The 16,200-nt window shown below is 36.5% G+C and overlaps 1 protein-coding gene across 4 annotated transcripts in view; it reads right to left on the minus strand.

Moving 5' to 3' along the window:
- The window catches only part of LOC117379739 (eukaryotic translation initiation factor 4 gamma 1-like), a 69,596-nt gene that overhangs the window by 47,402 nt on the left and 5,994 nt on the right, over positions 1-16,200 (minus strand). The window contains exons 2-7 of one of the 4 annotated variants that reach the window (XM_033976433.2): positions 14,482-14,530; positions 14,277-14,398; positions 12,852-12,935; positions 9,906-9,938; positions 7,782-7,958; positions 5,953-6,055 (exon numbers count right to left, since the gene is read on the minus strand). In XM_033976433.2, coding sequence (XP_033832324.1) covers positions 5,953-6,055; positions 7,782-7,958; positions 9,906-9,938; positions 12,852-12,935; positions 14,277-14,351 — 472 coding nt within the window. In that variant the 5' untranslated portion in view covers positions 14,352-14,398; positions 14,482-14,530. Of the gene's footprint in view, positions 1-1,580; positions 1,706-5,952; positions 6,056-7,781; positions 7,959-9,905; positions 9,939-12,851; positions 12,936-14,276; positions 14,399-14,481; positions 14,531-16,200 lie in introns of those variants that run through there. The other 3 variants (XM_033976434.2, XM_033976435.2, XM_033976436.2) reach the window with 3 other exon arrangements.

Consider the following 16,200-nt stretch of genomic DNA (forward strand, 5'->3'; position numbering starts at 1 on the left):
AATTTCTCCATCACTCAATGAATGAACAATGAAGTTTAGTTTAGTTTATTTGAAAGGACGAGAGCTGAATGATTTCTGTAACAAACATTGCCGTTAGATTTGCAAATCAGTTTTAATCATTTTTAATAATAATAATAATAATAATGATTCTGTTCAGAAGAACTGACAAACAATCTAATACAAGAATCACATATAGATGTTTATACAGTTCTAAACTACAGGGATTGCAGTTTTTAGGCAGAATATGACAGGATGTTGTTTGTAGAAGAAATTATGGTGCTTCAAAAATTGCAGCCTTTGTGATTTGCTAATTTATCTTTTTGTAATTTATTTAACTGACTTGATGCTGGACAAAATATAGCTCTATACAGTAATAAAATTCTACTTTGTAAACTTTTCTTGAGCTGAAAGAAAAGGCCTTCAGGAAAAACTGAAGACTGCTGGCAGCACATACATTCTGCATACCAGTCTATGAAGACTTAAATAACAACATTTTTGTAATTTTAGGTGTGCTTATTGCCCCATTTAAATTGGTCCAAACCAAGATACAGAAGCTTCAAGCAAAACCCATTATTGCCATAGCATATTTTTATATTCAGTGTCCATTTCCCTTTTAAATACAACTCTTTCTACTGCAACATCTGCAACAATTTACATTGTGTTTACCTAATAATACCTGTCCACATTAAAAAGCAGTGTGACAGAGACCTGGGTCAATGGGGTCACTCTGAGTAAATAAAGACCAGATAGAACAGAAGATGGTCGACATACTTTCAGTCCGAAATTCCAGAACACCATCAAGGATTCACAAGGGCTGCTTCATATCACTGTTTTAATTAAACTCAGCCTTCCCAAACCACAGTTCACAAAAGCATGTTTAAGTTTTAAATATTTTTGTAAGGCATAAATAGCTGTCTTCTTTTCCTTAGAGCATCTCTGAGCTGTGCAAGTAATGCCCTTTCCTCCAATCACACCCAGTAACCAAACATGACAGTCACACTGGAGTTTTGTTTCAGAAATCTTGCATATTTTTGTCCTCCCCCAACTGATAGTTCCAGAGGTAGACCTTGCATGTAATGACCAAGCAGTCTTTAGCTGTACACAAGCAGTTGTTTTTGAAGCAATACATCCAAACAATGAACTGAAAAGATTTAAAGACAATGCCAACAAAACATGTGACCTTTTTGAAAAATTTTGAAAAACACGTTCGTCCAGATTTGAGAAGTAAATCATCTTTTTTCCCATTTTCTGCAAAGGCCTAGTTGTTTTTTCCTGCCCGGTGAGCTCTCCCCCCCATCCCTCCCTCCCTCTGCATGCATTTCAGTCTAACTCACATTACTGAGTCTGCATTGTAGACCAGGAGCAGCACAGCCTAAATATAGTCAAAAAACCACAGCAGCAACTGTGCGCCACAGTGAAAGAGAGAGAAGGTATTAGAGGGGGGAGGGGCAGACCTGAACCCCCAAAAGTTAGCCAAGACTATTTTTTTCTAATGCCTTAATAGTTTAAACTCAAGATGTCTTAGAAATTGTAAGTAACTTTTTAGGGAGGTTAACAGAAGCATTGACCAGGCCACCTACCCTCATCGTCCTCCTGCTCTTGCTCCTGAGAGGCTCGGTTTCCCATGTTGAAAAGTAAAACTAAAAGGAGAGCGAGAGGGGGTAGTGTGGGGACCCCCTCTCCAAACTTTGGCCTGTCAGTTGTACAGGTGCCCAAGCAGAATGGAGTTTTTTAATGTGCAGTCCTGCCTCCTCCAGCGTGTCTGTGCTCGGCTCCGCCCCCTGACCTTCCTCAATCCACCCTCGCCTTTCACTTTTTTCTGCAGTTTGTCACTAAGTTCGGTTGAGTGGTTTAGGTATCATCATGGCTTCAACTTTATCTTTTACTACTAAAAATTCATACTTAAAGTCATTATACTCTCTTTAAGCAGCAAAACCATAACTATGTTCTGTGTTGTGTCCTTTTGATTTCAATATATTTTATTATGGCTGTAATTGGTAAATATATTTTTTTTTTAAAGAAAAAAAAAAGAAAAATTAATTTAGTTAATTTTCAGTATTAACTAAATTAATTTAGTTAAAAATACTATAATTTCATGAAATACATTAAATTTATAGTATTTCATGTATTTCATTATAAATATAAAATTTTTGTAACTATTTAGATTCACGATTACAAAACCTTTTTATGCCTCTAGGTGGCTCCCATTTCCTCTCTTCGATGGGTGATGGGAGACGTCATTGCTGCAGTTACAAAGGGAGGGGGGTGCTCTGTTTGTAGAGGGTCAGTTGAACTAGATGACTCAACTTGAGAGGTGGGCGTCTTGAAAATATCCTGTCACCATAGTCTGTGGGCGAACCAGGATTTGGCAAACATGGGGGCGTGTTTTTTTTTTTTTTTTTACCTGACTTCTAGGGAAAAGGACTATTTGGACTGACAGGGCTTAACCCTATAGTGGTGGATGCTATCGTCGGCAATAGAGAGTGGTTGAGGACTATCCATTACCGTAACTCTGCAACCAATTGTGCTATCATGTAAATTCAAACAGCGTCTCAAAGCAGAGGCATGGGGCTATTCAAATATTTTACTGTCATTACGGTAATCTGCCTCCGTTGTCCCTCGAAGGTGATGAATGAGACCGCAGATGCTGCAGGGATTTTCCAGTCGCTTATTCGATGTGTCAAAGAAAAAATACAGATGGATATGTAAAACAGAGGTAGTTATGTGAAAAAATGCTGTACATTCTGATACTTCCTTTAACATGGGAAGTAACAACACAAAAGTCTAGGTGAGCTATACTAGTCTATAGTGTGCTCAGTCCTTAAAGGGTTAAACACTTAAAGGGCAAGGACGTGGTGGAGGTACCCAAGAGGCTAGCTTCAAAGTAAAATATAATAATAAATATCAATATAAATAAATATCAAAATGTGCGTGAGTATTTTAGAAGGAACCCATCTATTCCTTCAGTGGTTAAGCAGGTTGAGTAATAAATCACATTAATTTGATTGATCTGCATGGCTAAAAAATGCTGTACCTGATTTTTATGAGAAAAAGAGAAGTCAATTTCTCTCTTCCGCATTCCTAGCATCCAAAGTATTCACTGCAATAAGTTTGGTCTCTAAGCGTTGTGAAAAGAAAAAAATTGCTATAACGGTAGGTAATGCTAATAACTACAGGCATGTTAACAGCGTGGCAGCCTTACTTCCTACAAATGCTCCATAATGTAATGTAGACCACAGACAATGGTCTCATTTTGACCCCAAGAGCTTTTTTTTTTTTTACTACATATCTGTACTAGGGCGAGACAAATTGTACTTTATTACATGAAAGAAATAGCGAACAGGCCTTTTAAAGTAATAGCGAACAGGCCTTTTAAAGTAATAGCGAACAGGCCTTTTAAAGTACTGGCTGTAACATGCACTCCTACTGGCTTAAAAAAGAAATACAATCTCATCTGAACCTGGGATGACATTTGGTGTCATTGAGGACACAACATATAGGCTTACATACAGCTCTTTTAGGTTTCTTGCTAAATGATTTTAATCATAAACTGGCAGGGCAAAGTGAGGAGCTCATTGTGCTTATTGATAGATGGCTAAAAAATGTTAATCGATCTTTTGAATAAAAATAAAAAATATGTTTATGTTGTGAAATCTTTAAAAAAAATCCTACGTATACAAAGTTCATTCAATTCAAATAATAGTCAAATATGTTTAAAATATATAATACATATAATTTAAGATGTCAAAGCCTTAAGTGAAAGCATTAAGACAAAAGTATTCCTGAAAAAGGGAAATCGCCCTCTCCAGCAGTACCTCAAACATGGCCCCAGTGGCAGAAGGTGATGGATGGGCTGAATGTGAAGAATGCATTTCCCTACAAGGTTGACAGAGTCCGACTCTAATCCAAAGTGTTGACATAATAAAAATGTACACAAGCCCCAAAACATTATCAACACTGATGTGAGATGAGCTTAAAATGAACCACCTCTCATCATAAGAACTTTTAGTTCGGGTCACGTGGCGATGTGATTTATCGCATTTCAGAAGGACAATCCAATTAACATCTAAAGAAGTTCACAGTTGAGTGTGGTTGTATTCTACTACAGAAATAAGCTATTAAAAAAATAAATAAATTATTAAAAATGTAATTAAATTATCAAAATAATAAACAATAGCTTATGGAAATTAGGCTGCTTGAACAATTACTTCTATACTGTCAAAATGTACTTATGAGAAATTTGAGTCTTAATACATTTTAATAATGTTTGGTGTCACTTTTGATTAAAAGTCTATGTAGATTAGAAAAGCGAATCCAGGTTTTGAGTAACACAACAAGCACACATCATTCTGAGTATGAGTGACTTCATTGGGTTTTTGTATTTGTAATTGGATAAAGTAATACGTGAAATCACTATTTTAAATTTTATTAATTATACCACCCTACAACAGAAATAATCAGTCAAATAAAAACCTCTAGAATAATGTTACATACAGAAAATCTAAATGTACATAATTCTCTGCTAATGTAACATTATTATATTTGCTGTAACTTACAATGTCTATTTTAATCTAATCTTCAGTTCCTGACAACAAACTTCTAATTTTGTATAGAGCAAAGAGTCTACATAAATTACAAGCTACAAATCGAATGAGTGACTGATACACATTTTGGTCTTGTGGTTTATCTGGCAGGTTTTATTTTTCTTTAAGAAAAATGACCACTAGATTGTCTGAGTCTTGGATCAGACATAGTTTAAGAAGGTCTGAGTTGAGGCCTAGAGTCCCGCTGTTAGTGCTGCAGTTCAAACAAAGACAGTGCATAGCTCAAATGCCAAATACTGGGTTCAGCAGGTTTGATTTCAGTTACCTTCAACGCACCAACACACAGTCACCTCTAGAGGGCGGGGCAGCATATGGGTAAAACAACATGTGGCATTAGTAGCTGAACATGGAAGAGCTAAGACCACGTGTACGAAAACACATTTCCTGAGAGCAAAAACAAGTAAATAATAGTAATAATAAAATCTAAATTCTCATTAGGGCTGGACAATACAAATTTCATCATATTAACTGATCTAGATTTTTGATTTAATTTTATTTAATCTTTTCAAAAACAAAATAAAATTGGCATTCAGTACTGACTTCACGTAGATAAACAAGATCAGTGCCATTTAACAGGTTTTTTCCCCCAAAGTGTGAACTCTGCTCCAAACCACATGCTTTTACTAACAGAGGATTGGCAAAAAAGCACTTGATGAAAAAGCCCCAAGCAGACAATTAGATATAACTAACTGAATCTCAATTAAAATAGGATTAACTGCCCAGCCCCAATTCTCATTACAAATAAAAATTGTTTAGTGGAAGTTTACAACATTTAATAGGATGTGCTAGAGCTTCAAGGCATTATTTGTTACCTGCAAGTTTAAATAAATGTTTGATTTTTAAATTTATATTTATTTCAAGCCTAAATGTATTCCTAGAATTGTGAATTTCTTGTGCAAGCTTTCAGTACATTATTTAATTTTAGAAATGTCAAGCATTATTTTGCTTGAACATTTCCAATAGGATGCACTCATGTTTGCACACACACCACATCAAAATTGAGACCAAGTCTATATCAGGACCAAACCAAATATGTCAGAACTAAACCAGGAATAAACCAAGACCAACCCAAATATTTCAAAATTAAACCCTGGCTAAATCTCGACTAAACTGTAAGTAAACCAGAACCAAACCAGATCTAAACCAGCACTCAAGTAAAAAGGTCAAGAGGAAATCCGGCTTAAAACAGGACCAAACCGAATATGTCAGGACTAAACCAGGACAAAACCAAGTCTAGATCAGGACTAAATTGAGCTCAAATCAGGACTATACCAGAACAAGTGTGGATGTACCATAAATTATTAGTTGTTCAAAAGTGTTTCTTTGACTGGCTGAAGTCGGCTCTTACCAAAGTTGTTGTATTCAGCTGGACTACTGCTTGGGTAGAAGCCCGGTGTTCCCGCTGGTCCAGGGTATTGCTGCGGCGTGGCAATGTAACCCGCCGGTCGGTACTACAAACAAAGAAATTAACTCATTATTTAAATCTTAAACATATTATATTTTTCCACATATTTACAAAGATCTTAATCAATGCTGTAATGTTCTTTTGACTTGTAGGGCCATCTGCCCATTGTACAAAGTGTTCTGGACCAGATTTGAATTTACCTGGCCAGCCTGAACCACACTTTAACAAAACCTTACAAAGACAAGTGGATATAGATTCAATATCCTGTCTCCTCGATTTCAGAGGTTGTAATAGACAGGCGGATTAACCAATCAGAGAGACTCATGGTCAATTTGCATCAAAAACAAACATGGCTGCTTACATGTAAAAAGGGGAAAAAAAATACTTAAAGGATTGAGAAACTGCACAGATTTTTGCAGAATCAACAATGGAAGCACCAAATTCTTATTTATCTCTGGTAAAATAAGTTATATATTGTTCTGAATGTCATAGGAAGTTTTGAGAGGAGACGTCTTCTGCATTTGAGAAATACGTGGTACAAATTAGTGACTGGTTGGATCGTCTCAAGTTAGCATAGAGGATTTTCAGCTTCTACTGTCTGATTCAAGGCCCTTCTAGATTCGATCAGAATGTAAAAGTCTGAATATTTGTTAAGAATGACAGGACATAAAAGAAAAGCCTGAGACAACATAATCAAATCAAAACTGTAAGTGATAGAACAACATTATAGCCAACAGTAACATAACAAATTTGTCCTTGATGCGATGCGCTATTATTACATTTTTAGCTGTCTCATATTACAGTGATGTATGAATTGTAAAGATTTTATTTGATTCATTATCTCATGACAATCAAGTGGGAAAAAAAATCACATGGAGTAGATGTGAGCTCTGTCGGTGGTTGGAGCTGGTCCAAGATTAATGATTTAAACATCTGCCTGTTTGTCCAGCTGAAGTTTGTGTAACATATTTGGATAATGAAGTATTTACTAACATTTATTGCCAGGATATTTCCAAGATATTTCCAGGTCACTGACTTGAACCATTCTTCATTCATTTTCTAAAATTTTATTCCATTAGTGGCTGTGGATGTCTGAAACCTTGTGACAGAACGTTGTCATTATTTAAATTCATAACCCTCTCTGGCCATCATAAGTCTGTTTAAAGCCATGGAAAAGCCAATTTGAAAGATACAGTATGTTGCTAAGTGCCCTCTGTGACATGGCAGAAATACAAACTGTTAGAAAATTAAATGTTTAATTATTATGTAATTAAAATGATTCACATTTATCAATTAGGAAGTGGTTAGGGATGGACAATAAGCAATCATTTTTGTTTTTCATAATAAAATGGGTAGATAATGAGTAAATAATAATTGTTGGTAGGACATATATTCAATCATCCATTTTATCAGCAGAATGTGCAAAAAAAAAAGCTACTTCTCCATGATGTTTTCTCCTAGATCAGTGTTTTCACTTTTAACAAAGTACATTACTATAACAGTTGTTTAAATATGGAACCTATTCATATTATTAAAATCAATTATTAATATCTATAACATTTATAACTGTCAGCAACTTTAATTATTACTGTGATATAATTGTTAATCACAATCGCAAAACCGTAGTAAAAAAAAAAAATTAAATGGCTGGGTGGATACGCATGAATTACTGTGGAAGATCTGGATTCATATTTTTACAAATTGAGAATTATGAGACACCAATTTGATTTTCTGAGAACACCAAACAGACATTCCACTGGAGACTGGTTTACCTGTGGTTGCATGAAATAAGGTCCCTGTGGTGAGCTAGGGAAAGGCCCAGGGATCATCATCATCTGTGAGCCTGGCTGGTACACGTGTGTGGGGGGGACGGGCCTTGGACCACTGCTGGGAGGAACCCCACGAGGTCCACTATTGGGGGGGAGGCTCGCTCTGTTTGAGTAGTAGGGCTGAGGAGGGGAGAAAAAAGGGAACAAGAAGGAGAGAAGGGAAGGTGGGGAGCAGAAGAGAAGAGGAGGAATGAGGAGGGAAGAGGGGGAAGGGGTGAGTGAGGAAGAGGGAGAGAAAAGAAAAGAGGGGAGGAGAATGAGGGAAGATGAGGGAGAATGAGAGAGAATGAGAGAGGGTTAGAGAGAAAGAATAAGAGAACAAACAAAAGCAGAAAATACAGAATAGTGACAGAGAAAAGGGACAGAGGATAAATGTGGAAAAGAGAAAAAAGGAGAGAAAGGGTGGGAGTAATAGGTTATGGAAAATGAACAGCATAGAGAGCAGTGGAAGTAAGAAACAGCAGCCAAGAAACAAAAAGAGAAAAGTAATTAGTTTACTTGATTAAATATTGAGTCATCTTTTTTCAAGCACACCTATAACAAAACAAAACAAAACAAAACAAAAAAAGTAAACAGTTAAATAATGTGAAAAGGGGAGACTGTATTTCTGTGGTTCAATTCAAAATGGTAATACACCATTATCAACACACCCAATTAAGAGATGGGGCTTCCTTGGACTAAATTTCTATTCAACAAAAATATATACACGTAAGTGAGGGGGACTTTTTTAATCAAAACAGTAAGGGTACTTGTAATAGGTAAAAATAGTAGAATAGTAGCTTAACTCAAAATTATTACAAATGTCCAGTTTTTCTAGTGAGGGTCCCAGCAGATCATTCAAATGGTTATTTTGAGGGTTGTGGTTTAAAACCTTGGTAACATTTTTTTAATAACATTGAATGTCCCTTAGTATTACCCTAAAATAAGATATCATACTGTACTGTAGAGACACAATATACATTTATTTTTATGCTAAAATAATGCCACACAATTTAATTTGTCTCAGAAAGTGAACTGTGTACTCCTCTCTTAACACCTTCACAAGCTCATAGTATTTGACCATGAATCAGTGGCCTGTCTGCAGTTGGAAACGTATTGGCGCTGCCCGCTGCCAGAGCAGATAAAGCAGTTAATACCGGTTCATTCAGAGCTCCTCATTGACATTCTGTTGCAGGCCTGGGTGCCCACGACAACGTAAGCCGGCGAAATGACACCACGCCAACAAGGCAAAAAAATACAGGAAGACATGCATGGGCTGTACTCAATCAACAACAAAGAATAGAGACAGAAAAAGAGACAGAAAGAGAGACAGAGAGAGAGACAGAGAAAAAATGAGGACTGTCGAGGCATGAAGGAGCATAAAATGAGTTACCTGTAATGATCTGAAGTTTCCCTTTAGAGCAGCGCAAAAACAAATCACACACAGAGAGGCATCAAACAGAAGCAGAAGAAGAAGGGAGGAAAAGGAGGGAGAGGACGGATTGGAGAAAGAGGAGGGAGAGGAGGAAGAGGAGGCAGAAGGGAGGGAGAGGAGGGAGAAGGGAGAGGAGAGAGAGAGGAGAGAGAGAGGAGAAGAAGACGACGAGGGAGAGGAAGCAGAGGGAACAAGAGGATGGAGAGGATGGAGAGGATGGAGAGAATGGAGAGAATGGAGCGGTGGAGGGAGGAGGAAGAAAAGAGGAAGAGGAGGAATAAAGAGGAGGAAGAGGAGGGAAAGGAAGGAGACAAGAGCAGCACAAGAGTTAGAGCAAAGTAGGGACTTAATAACAAGCCACATGCACAGAACAACAGACTACAGTGAACTACTAAATGTGAAAGACCAAAGTGATTCAATTGGACACACTCTAACTTTTTGTTCAGCATATTATATAGGCCCAGATGTCAATATTGCTCAGTTAATTTACAATAGTGATGATGCAGGTAAAAAACGTATCATTAATTTTAATTTGTAGAAGTAGTTATTTCAGTTTTTGAATCTGTCTGTTTATATTCCTTTATCATTCTGTTGACCCTTGACCCCCTGACCTCCCCTCCCTCTAACAGTGGCAGACTGGATGTGGTTAGTACCTGTTGGTGCATAGACCGGGGCCCAGGGGTGAACTGGAGGAAAGGTTAAAGACAAAGGTTAAAGAGAGAGCAGAGTAGCATGCTTCACCAAATCAAATCAGAGAAAGTGCAAAAAGATCACATTTATCCCTGATTTTCAACACAAATAGGTCAGATGACTTGGGTTTATTTAATTTTCCACACAGTTTGGCCTGTAAATTGGCACTTGCCATAAACCCTTTTAGTCAAAGCATTAACAAAAAACAAACATTCAGTCACTTTGGGCAACTGCATCAACACCTCTTTCTAACACTAGGGCTGCAAGAATAAATATAATTAACATCACAATGCGAAAGACGTAATTAGCAAACTGCAAGGCTACAATTTTTAAGAACAAAATGTTCTGATCTGAATAAACATGTGATTATTACCTTGAATTATAACTAACTAGAACTTTATAATTAAAACAGAATCTATTATAAAAAATCAAAACCACAAAATCCTTCAGTAAGCCAAGGAGGATAATCACCATGTACTGGGGTTGGGACAATTCTCAAAAAAAGATTGGTTTGTTCAATTCTGGTATTTCTATTTGACTTAATGTTGCATTCAATTCTCAGGTGCAAAGGTTAAGCCTGGGGTCCTTTCACAGATACACAGAGTAAACAACTCTATAGTGGTTTACTGCTGCTATATTTTAACAATAGCTCCTCAATTTTACTTAAATAAGACATCGTTACATCTTATAACATATTTATAACATAATAGGTGAGGAGAGCACTTTTTTTTAAATCAGGAGGAGGGGAAGAGTGGGAGATACACAGACATAAGTTAGCAGGAGCAGAGACTTTTGGTCAAATAAATGACCAAAATAAAAAATAAAAAACATGCAGAAAACAAGTAGCATACAATTATCCTTATGAGGTATTTATATATATGTATATATATAGTGATTTAAAATTCAGAGCTGTAGCCTACATCATTAAACCAAATACAATAAACTCATGGCTTATCATATGTAGACTACATTAAAAGCAGTAGAGTAATAGTGTCCAGTTTATTGAAAAGTGTTGCTTTATATAGCAAATAACTGTAAAATATTTTTGTTCTTCTGAGGCCCAACCAAAATGGAACTGTGACCTATGTAGAATCGTCCCACGGCTACCATGCACCCCTATTTAGAATAAATGGAATGTCTTCTGGTGTTAAATGTCTTTCTCTCGGGTGATAATTCATTGCTAATTGTTATCTTAATGAAATAACTTAATGAAAATCTGTGTTTCGATGCAAAAAATTATGATGTTTTTAACAGCTGCACTTGCCTGCTCGCGTGTTGCCAATTGCTTAATTACTGAAAACCTAACAGGAGCAGCTGGGGCACACATGCACCACTACACAGACCTAAATAACCATTGCACCTTCCCCTGATGTGGAAGATTCTCCAATGCTCACACCAGAAGGAGGCACAATAGTGATGTGTAACTGATCTTTGGACAATAGGGATGGGACAAGATTTAACGCCACCAGATCTCGCAAGATAAAATTGACAAGATTGTTCACATATGTGGAAAATTGTATTTTTTCACCCATGTGTTTACAAAGGAAATAAAAGAAAATAAATGAAAAATTGTGAGGCTGTGAAATGAACATCATCATGCATTTGTTATTATTCATCGTTTCTTGTCAGTATAAAGTATGTCAAAATCTCATTTTATTGTTGTGACCCTAATCTGGTCTCATGTCTCGTCTATTGGAAATTACGTCTTGTCCCGTCCCTATTCTAAGTGTTTAAAATTAAGTATTGGGTCAAAGAAGATGCTTTTTTTCTGGTTAATCTATACATGGATGCAGAGTTTTCATTTTTCATTTTGTAACAATAATACTGACTAACACAAAACTAAAACTAGTTAATAATAGGAACCATTAGTCCATTGATTTAGAAGTTGATTCCCGCCCATCCCTTTGAGGTACGTCAACGTCATCACAAGAAAGCACTGTGCAGTTTAAGGCCAGTAGACCAATATATCAAGCAGCTTCCTGGATCTCTCCAATGTGTATTAAAATGGAAGACAATACATGATGAAACCATTGAAAACATACACAGATAGAACCACAAACGGCATACAACTCTCCACTGGAAAATGTCAGATAACCTGAGCAGTCACTAAGGCAAAGGCAAACACTGAACATAAAGCAAGAGGGAAGCTTCAGCACCACTGTGTCCTCAAGGCACTTTGTGATAAGTGCCTCACTTGCCTCAATTCCTCAGCTATAGGTATCAATAGAATTTGATGTCATAACTTGAGCGCAGCATCCTATATAACTCTATGGAAGAGTCTGTTTGTGAAATAAATATATCCAAAGTCATGAACCACAAATGTCGAACCTTATTATTTGTTACAAACTGGCTTCACAAACTTGCCATTGCTATTAAGTCCTTTCAACTGACAACAATCACGTATTTGGGGTTCAATAATGGCATCACTTTTTGAAGCTATTGTGAAAATGGTATTTGACTTTTGTTAATTTATACTTACAAAAAAGACACTAAACTTTGTACCAGTTTTTGTTTATGTGAATAGTCCCAATAATTACAGAGATATTAATGCTAAACAGAGTCAACAAATCTGATATCGGTTTGGTTTCTGTGAACTGATGAAGACTATGATAAATATAAATAATAAATATATATAAATATAAATAATACCACAGGTACTATCCCACCAAACGAGGTAATAAAAACACAAAACAATCATATGCACGTTAAACCTCAAATTCCTCCATAGAATTCAGATCTGTCTTTAAGCTCAATTTCAAGCTATAGGGATTCTAGAATATGTGAATGTAACAAATTCACTCTCCTTTCAATTGACAGCTGCCAAATTGAGTTGTCGAGGTGGCGCGTGAGGAGACATGGGATGTGGTCGAGCAGCTGGCAGGGAATGTGAGAGCAGTGTGGAGAGTTACCTGTCGGGGCTGTGGAGTGGGGTTCATTGGAGGAGGAGGGGTGGCAAACACGACAGAGGTTGGTTGCCCAGAGGGAAAGGAGGGCTGCAACAGACGGGACAGGGATAAGAGAAGAGCAAGAGACGGTGGTGGGACAGGGGAGGAGAGGCAGAGACACAGTGCACATGTGAAGAGAACAAACACACAAAATTTGAGTCTTTTTAAGAATTTTCAGCCAAGCTTTGGTTCTACTCAGGCAGAGTAGAGCGATATTGGAAAATAGATAATCAGGGTTCCCACACATTACTGGAAATCATTTCGCAGGACATTTTTAATTATGTTCTGTGTCTACAAATACACAAATTCTATTCACGTGTTTTCATATATTATATATACTACCTTTGCAATGTGGTGCGATTACATTTTGTAATTAGACATAGATAGCCAAAAATGTTGTTGTGTTAAAACTCAAATTAGACTGAGAACATATATAAACCCAAACATATTAAAAATATATTGTGTATAGAAGATATTGGTATACAAGTATTTATATACAGTTTTTTTCAATTGAATGGTACTGTGACCCTATGGTTGCACTTATAAAACAGAAATTTAGGGAGGCCTATTGACGTTATTCCACCCTGCCCACTTTTGCCATAAATGCAACTTATACCGTGCTTTCTTTGGGGTAAAACTTCAGCCTAAGAGTGAGTCCCATTCATTTCAATGAAGAATTTGGGAAAAGTTTTGCAGCTAAAATATGATGTTAAGTATGTTGATTGGTGTAAAATATTAAATGTTCATGTGACCAACAAGTCAACACTGCACCGATTCTATGGGAGGTTTTCAATTCAATTCAATTTATTTGTAGTCATTGTCACAGAATAACAACGAAATTGCGTTTGGAGCATCCCATAATTTTTTTTTTTTTCTTTCAAATTAAAACAGCTTTGTAGTGCCTATAGAACTTATTTGCTGTCAAGATCGGCAGCCCCATGCAAAATAATACAATCCAATTGACAATGGCAGCACCCAGGGCAACGTCTAGAACAAAGTGAATCATGATGGCAACATCATCTTTATGACAGTCTTTTTTAATGTACAAAAGAGGTTTAGTTTCAGGCATTTTAGTGTGTTTTAGACTCTCTTTTGTATTGTGATGGCAGTAACTGTATTCCTTTCCAATAATACAGCAAAGAAAAGGGGACCTTTTTTCTAATTTTTATTGCATTTTCCATGTCTTGATAATTAGTTTCTGGGTTTTCCAGAATTTCCAGGATGTGTGGGAACTCTTTTTCTTCAGAATAAGAAAATGGCCAATGATCAATGATTTGATCATCTTGAACTGAATTCTCTGTAGAACTATGAGATTCCTTGGAATGAAAAGAGCTTTATAGATAAAATGTATTACTGTTATTATTACTGTCCACGGGGGTTGTGTCTTACCTGTGAGAGGCCGGGGGAGGGGGCAGGGTGGGGTGTGGAGGGGGGTCCCGTTATAGGCTGTGATGCTTTATTCATTTCATTGAGATCTGCATGTGGAGGCAGATGTGGACCTGTGTACAGATCTGCAAATACGCAAAACAAATGAGTAATGATGAGTAGCTGCTCCAGACATCTGCAAACTCAAATATATTCCACATATACTCACAATTATGACTTTTTAGGCTCAAGTGTTGTTAAGCTGAGAAGCAATTTTCCTAAGACAGATAAAGAAACTATGTTTTGTTTCTGTGTTTTAAAAAAAAAAAAATTATCTGTACTTTAGACCTCTTAACATTTGAGAGAAGACTAAAATCTGAACTGAAACTAAAGACATGTTTAATACTCCTGGAGTTATTTACAATGTACACTCTGAAACTTTCTTATTGTGACACTAGTTCAAACTCAAAACTAAGTAACTCACTCTAGTGATTATGATACCACAATGAAGATAAAAAAATGCTCTTTTAGTAATAAAAAGTAATTATCATATAGTACTTTCTTTATCTTAGCATGATGTCTTATATTAGTCCTAAAAAAGCTCAAAATCATACCAAAACTCAAATTTTGTCCTGTTAATGTGCTTTTATTGCAGTATTGATATTTGCTCAAATGAGTATCTACTTAAAGACGTAAAGTAAAGTAGAAAGAAAATGAAAAAAAAAAACAAACAAACAACAAAGATCTTGTTTACATTGTGGCCCTATTCCAATATTGGCTTTCCGAGGGCGTAATGTGTATAAAATGTTCGGTGATTTTCTCAGATGCTGTCAGCACAGACTGAATTTTATTTCCTTGTGAAGATCTGAGTAGCAGACAATTGGTTTAACCTAGAAATGTGGTGTACATAGGCCTATCATGTCATGAAATTTTGAACCATGATATTTATCACAATATACAATAATAGTTCCACTGACACAATAAATAATAAAGCTTGATAATCCTATTAAACAATTTTTTTTACATACAGTATCATTAAAACGCATGAGCTAGAACATATAAATAGTACAATCAACAAATAATTAAACAAATACTAATTCCAAATACTAAGTTTGAGGTAGGCGATATGGGAACAAATTCAAATCACTGTTTTTTTGGAGTCAGATACAATTCTGATTTTATCCCAATTATGGACTGTATAAAGAAGTAGACTATGTGAATGAGCCATAGCGTTCAGCTCTAGCCAAATGAAGCTAGCAGGTATAAGGGCAAATTTGGAGCCGAGTTCCATATTTGGAAATCCAACTGTGAGTATAATAGCAACCAAAGAGTCAATCTGGAGCGAAGCTGTTGAAGGTAACGCACCTTGACGCCTGCACCGCTGGTTTGGCAGGAGAGGGGGGCACTTAGCAAAGCTGTCAATCATACCTGTTGCCAACGTTAGCAAGAGTGACATCAGGGAAAGAAGGGAGCCGTGTATTTGTCTCTTAATAATGTTCATACCTTGAGTGACGGACACAATAGCAAAATAAAGTTATCAGGATCATGGACATTTTAAGACCAATTGGATTGGAGTTGATGGAGCCGGAAAAGTGCCCATGCTCACTTCTCACTTGGAATGTGGCGGCTAGCAGGTTAGCTATGTCCATTTATATATATACACAGTCTATGATCCAGATTCATGTCAACTTTGTATTTGTCTGTTGTCTTTAAAAGGTAAATTAAGTCATCTGCTTCTTCTGAAAGTTGTGTTTGGTTAACCCCAGCTGTCACTCACTCTTACAGAGTCTTATAGAGGTTAACTAAGAGGAGAAGTGGGTGGGAGAAGTGTTGAGCATAAACCTGTATTACACAGAAAACAGGTGAATCTTGATATCACCGAAATTACATTTACATTTTTTGTATTGTTTCATTCTTGGATCTGTGGTTTTGTTGTTAAATGAAGAGC

The sequence above is a fragment of the Periophthalmus magnuspinnatus genome, chromosome 13 (genome assembly GCF_009829125.3).
Source record: "Periophthalmus magnuspinnatus isolate fPerMag1 chromosome 13, fPerMag1.2.pri, whole genome shotgun sequence".
Classification (NCBI taxonomy): Eukaryota; Metazoa; Chordata; class Actinopteri; order Gobiiformes; family Gobiidae; genus Periophthalmus; species Periophthalmus magnuspinnatus.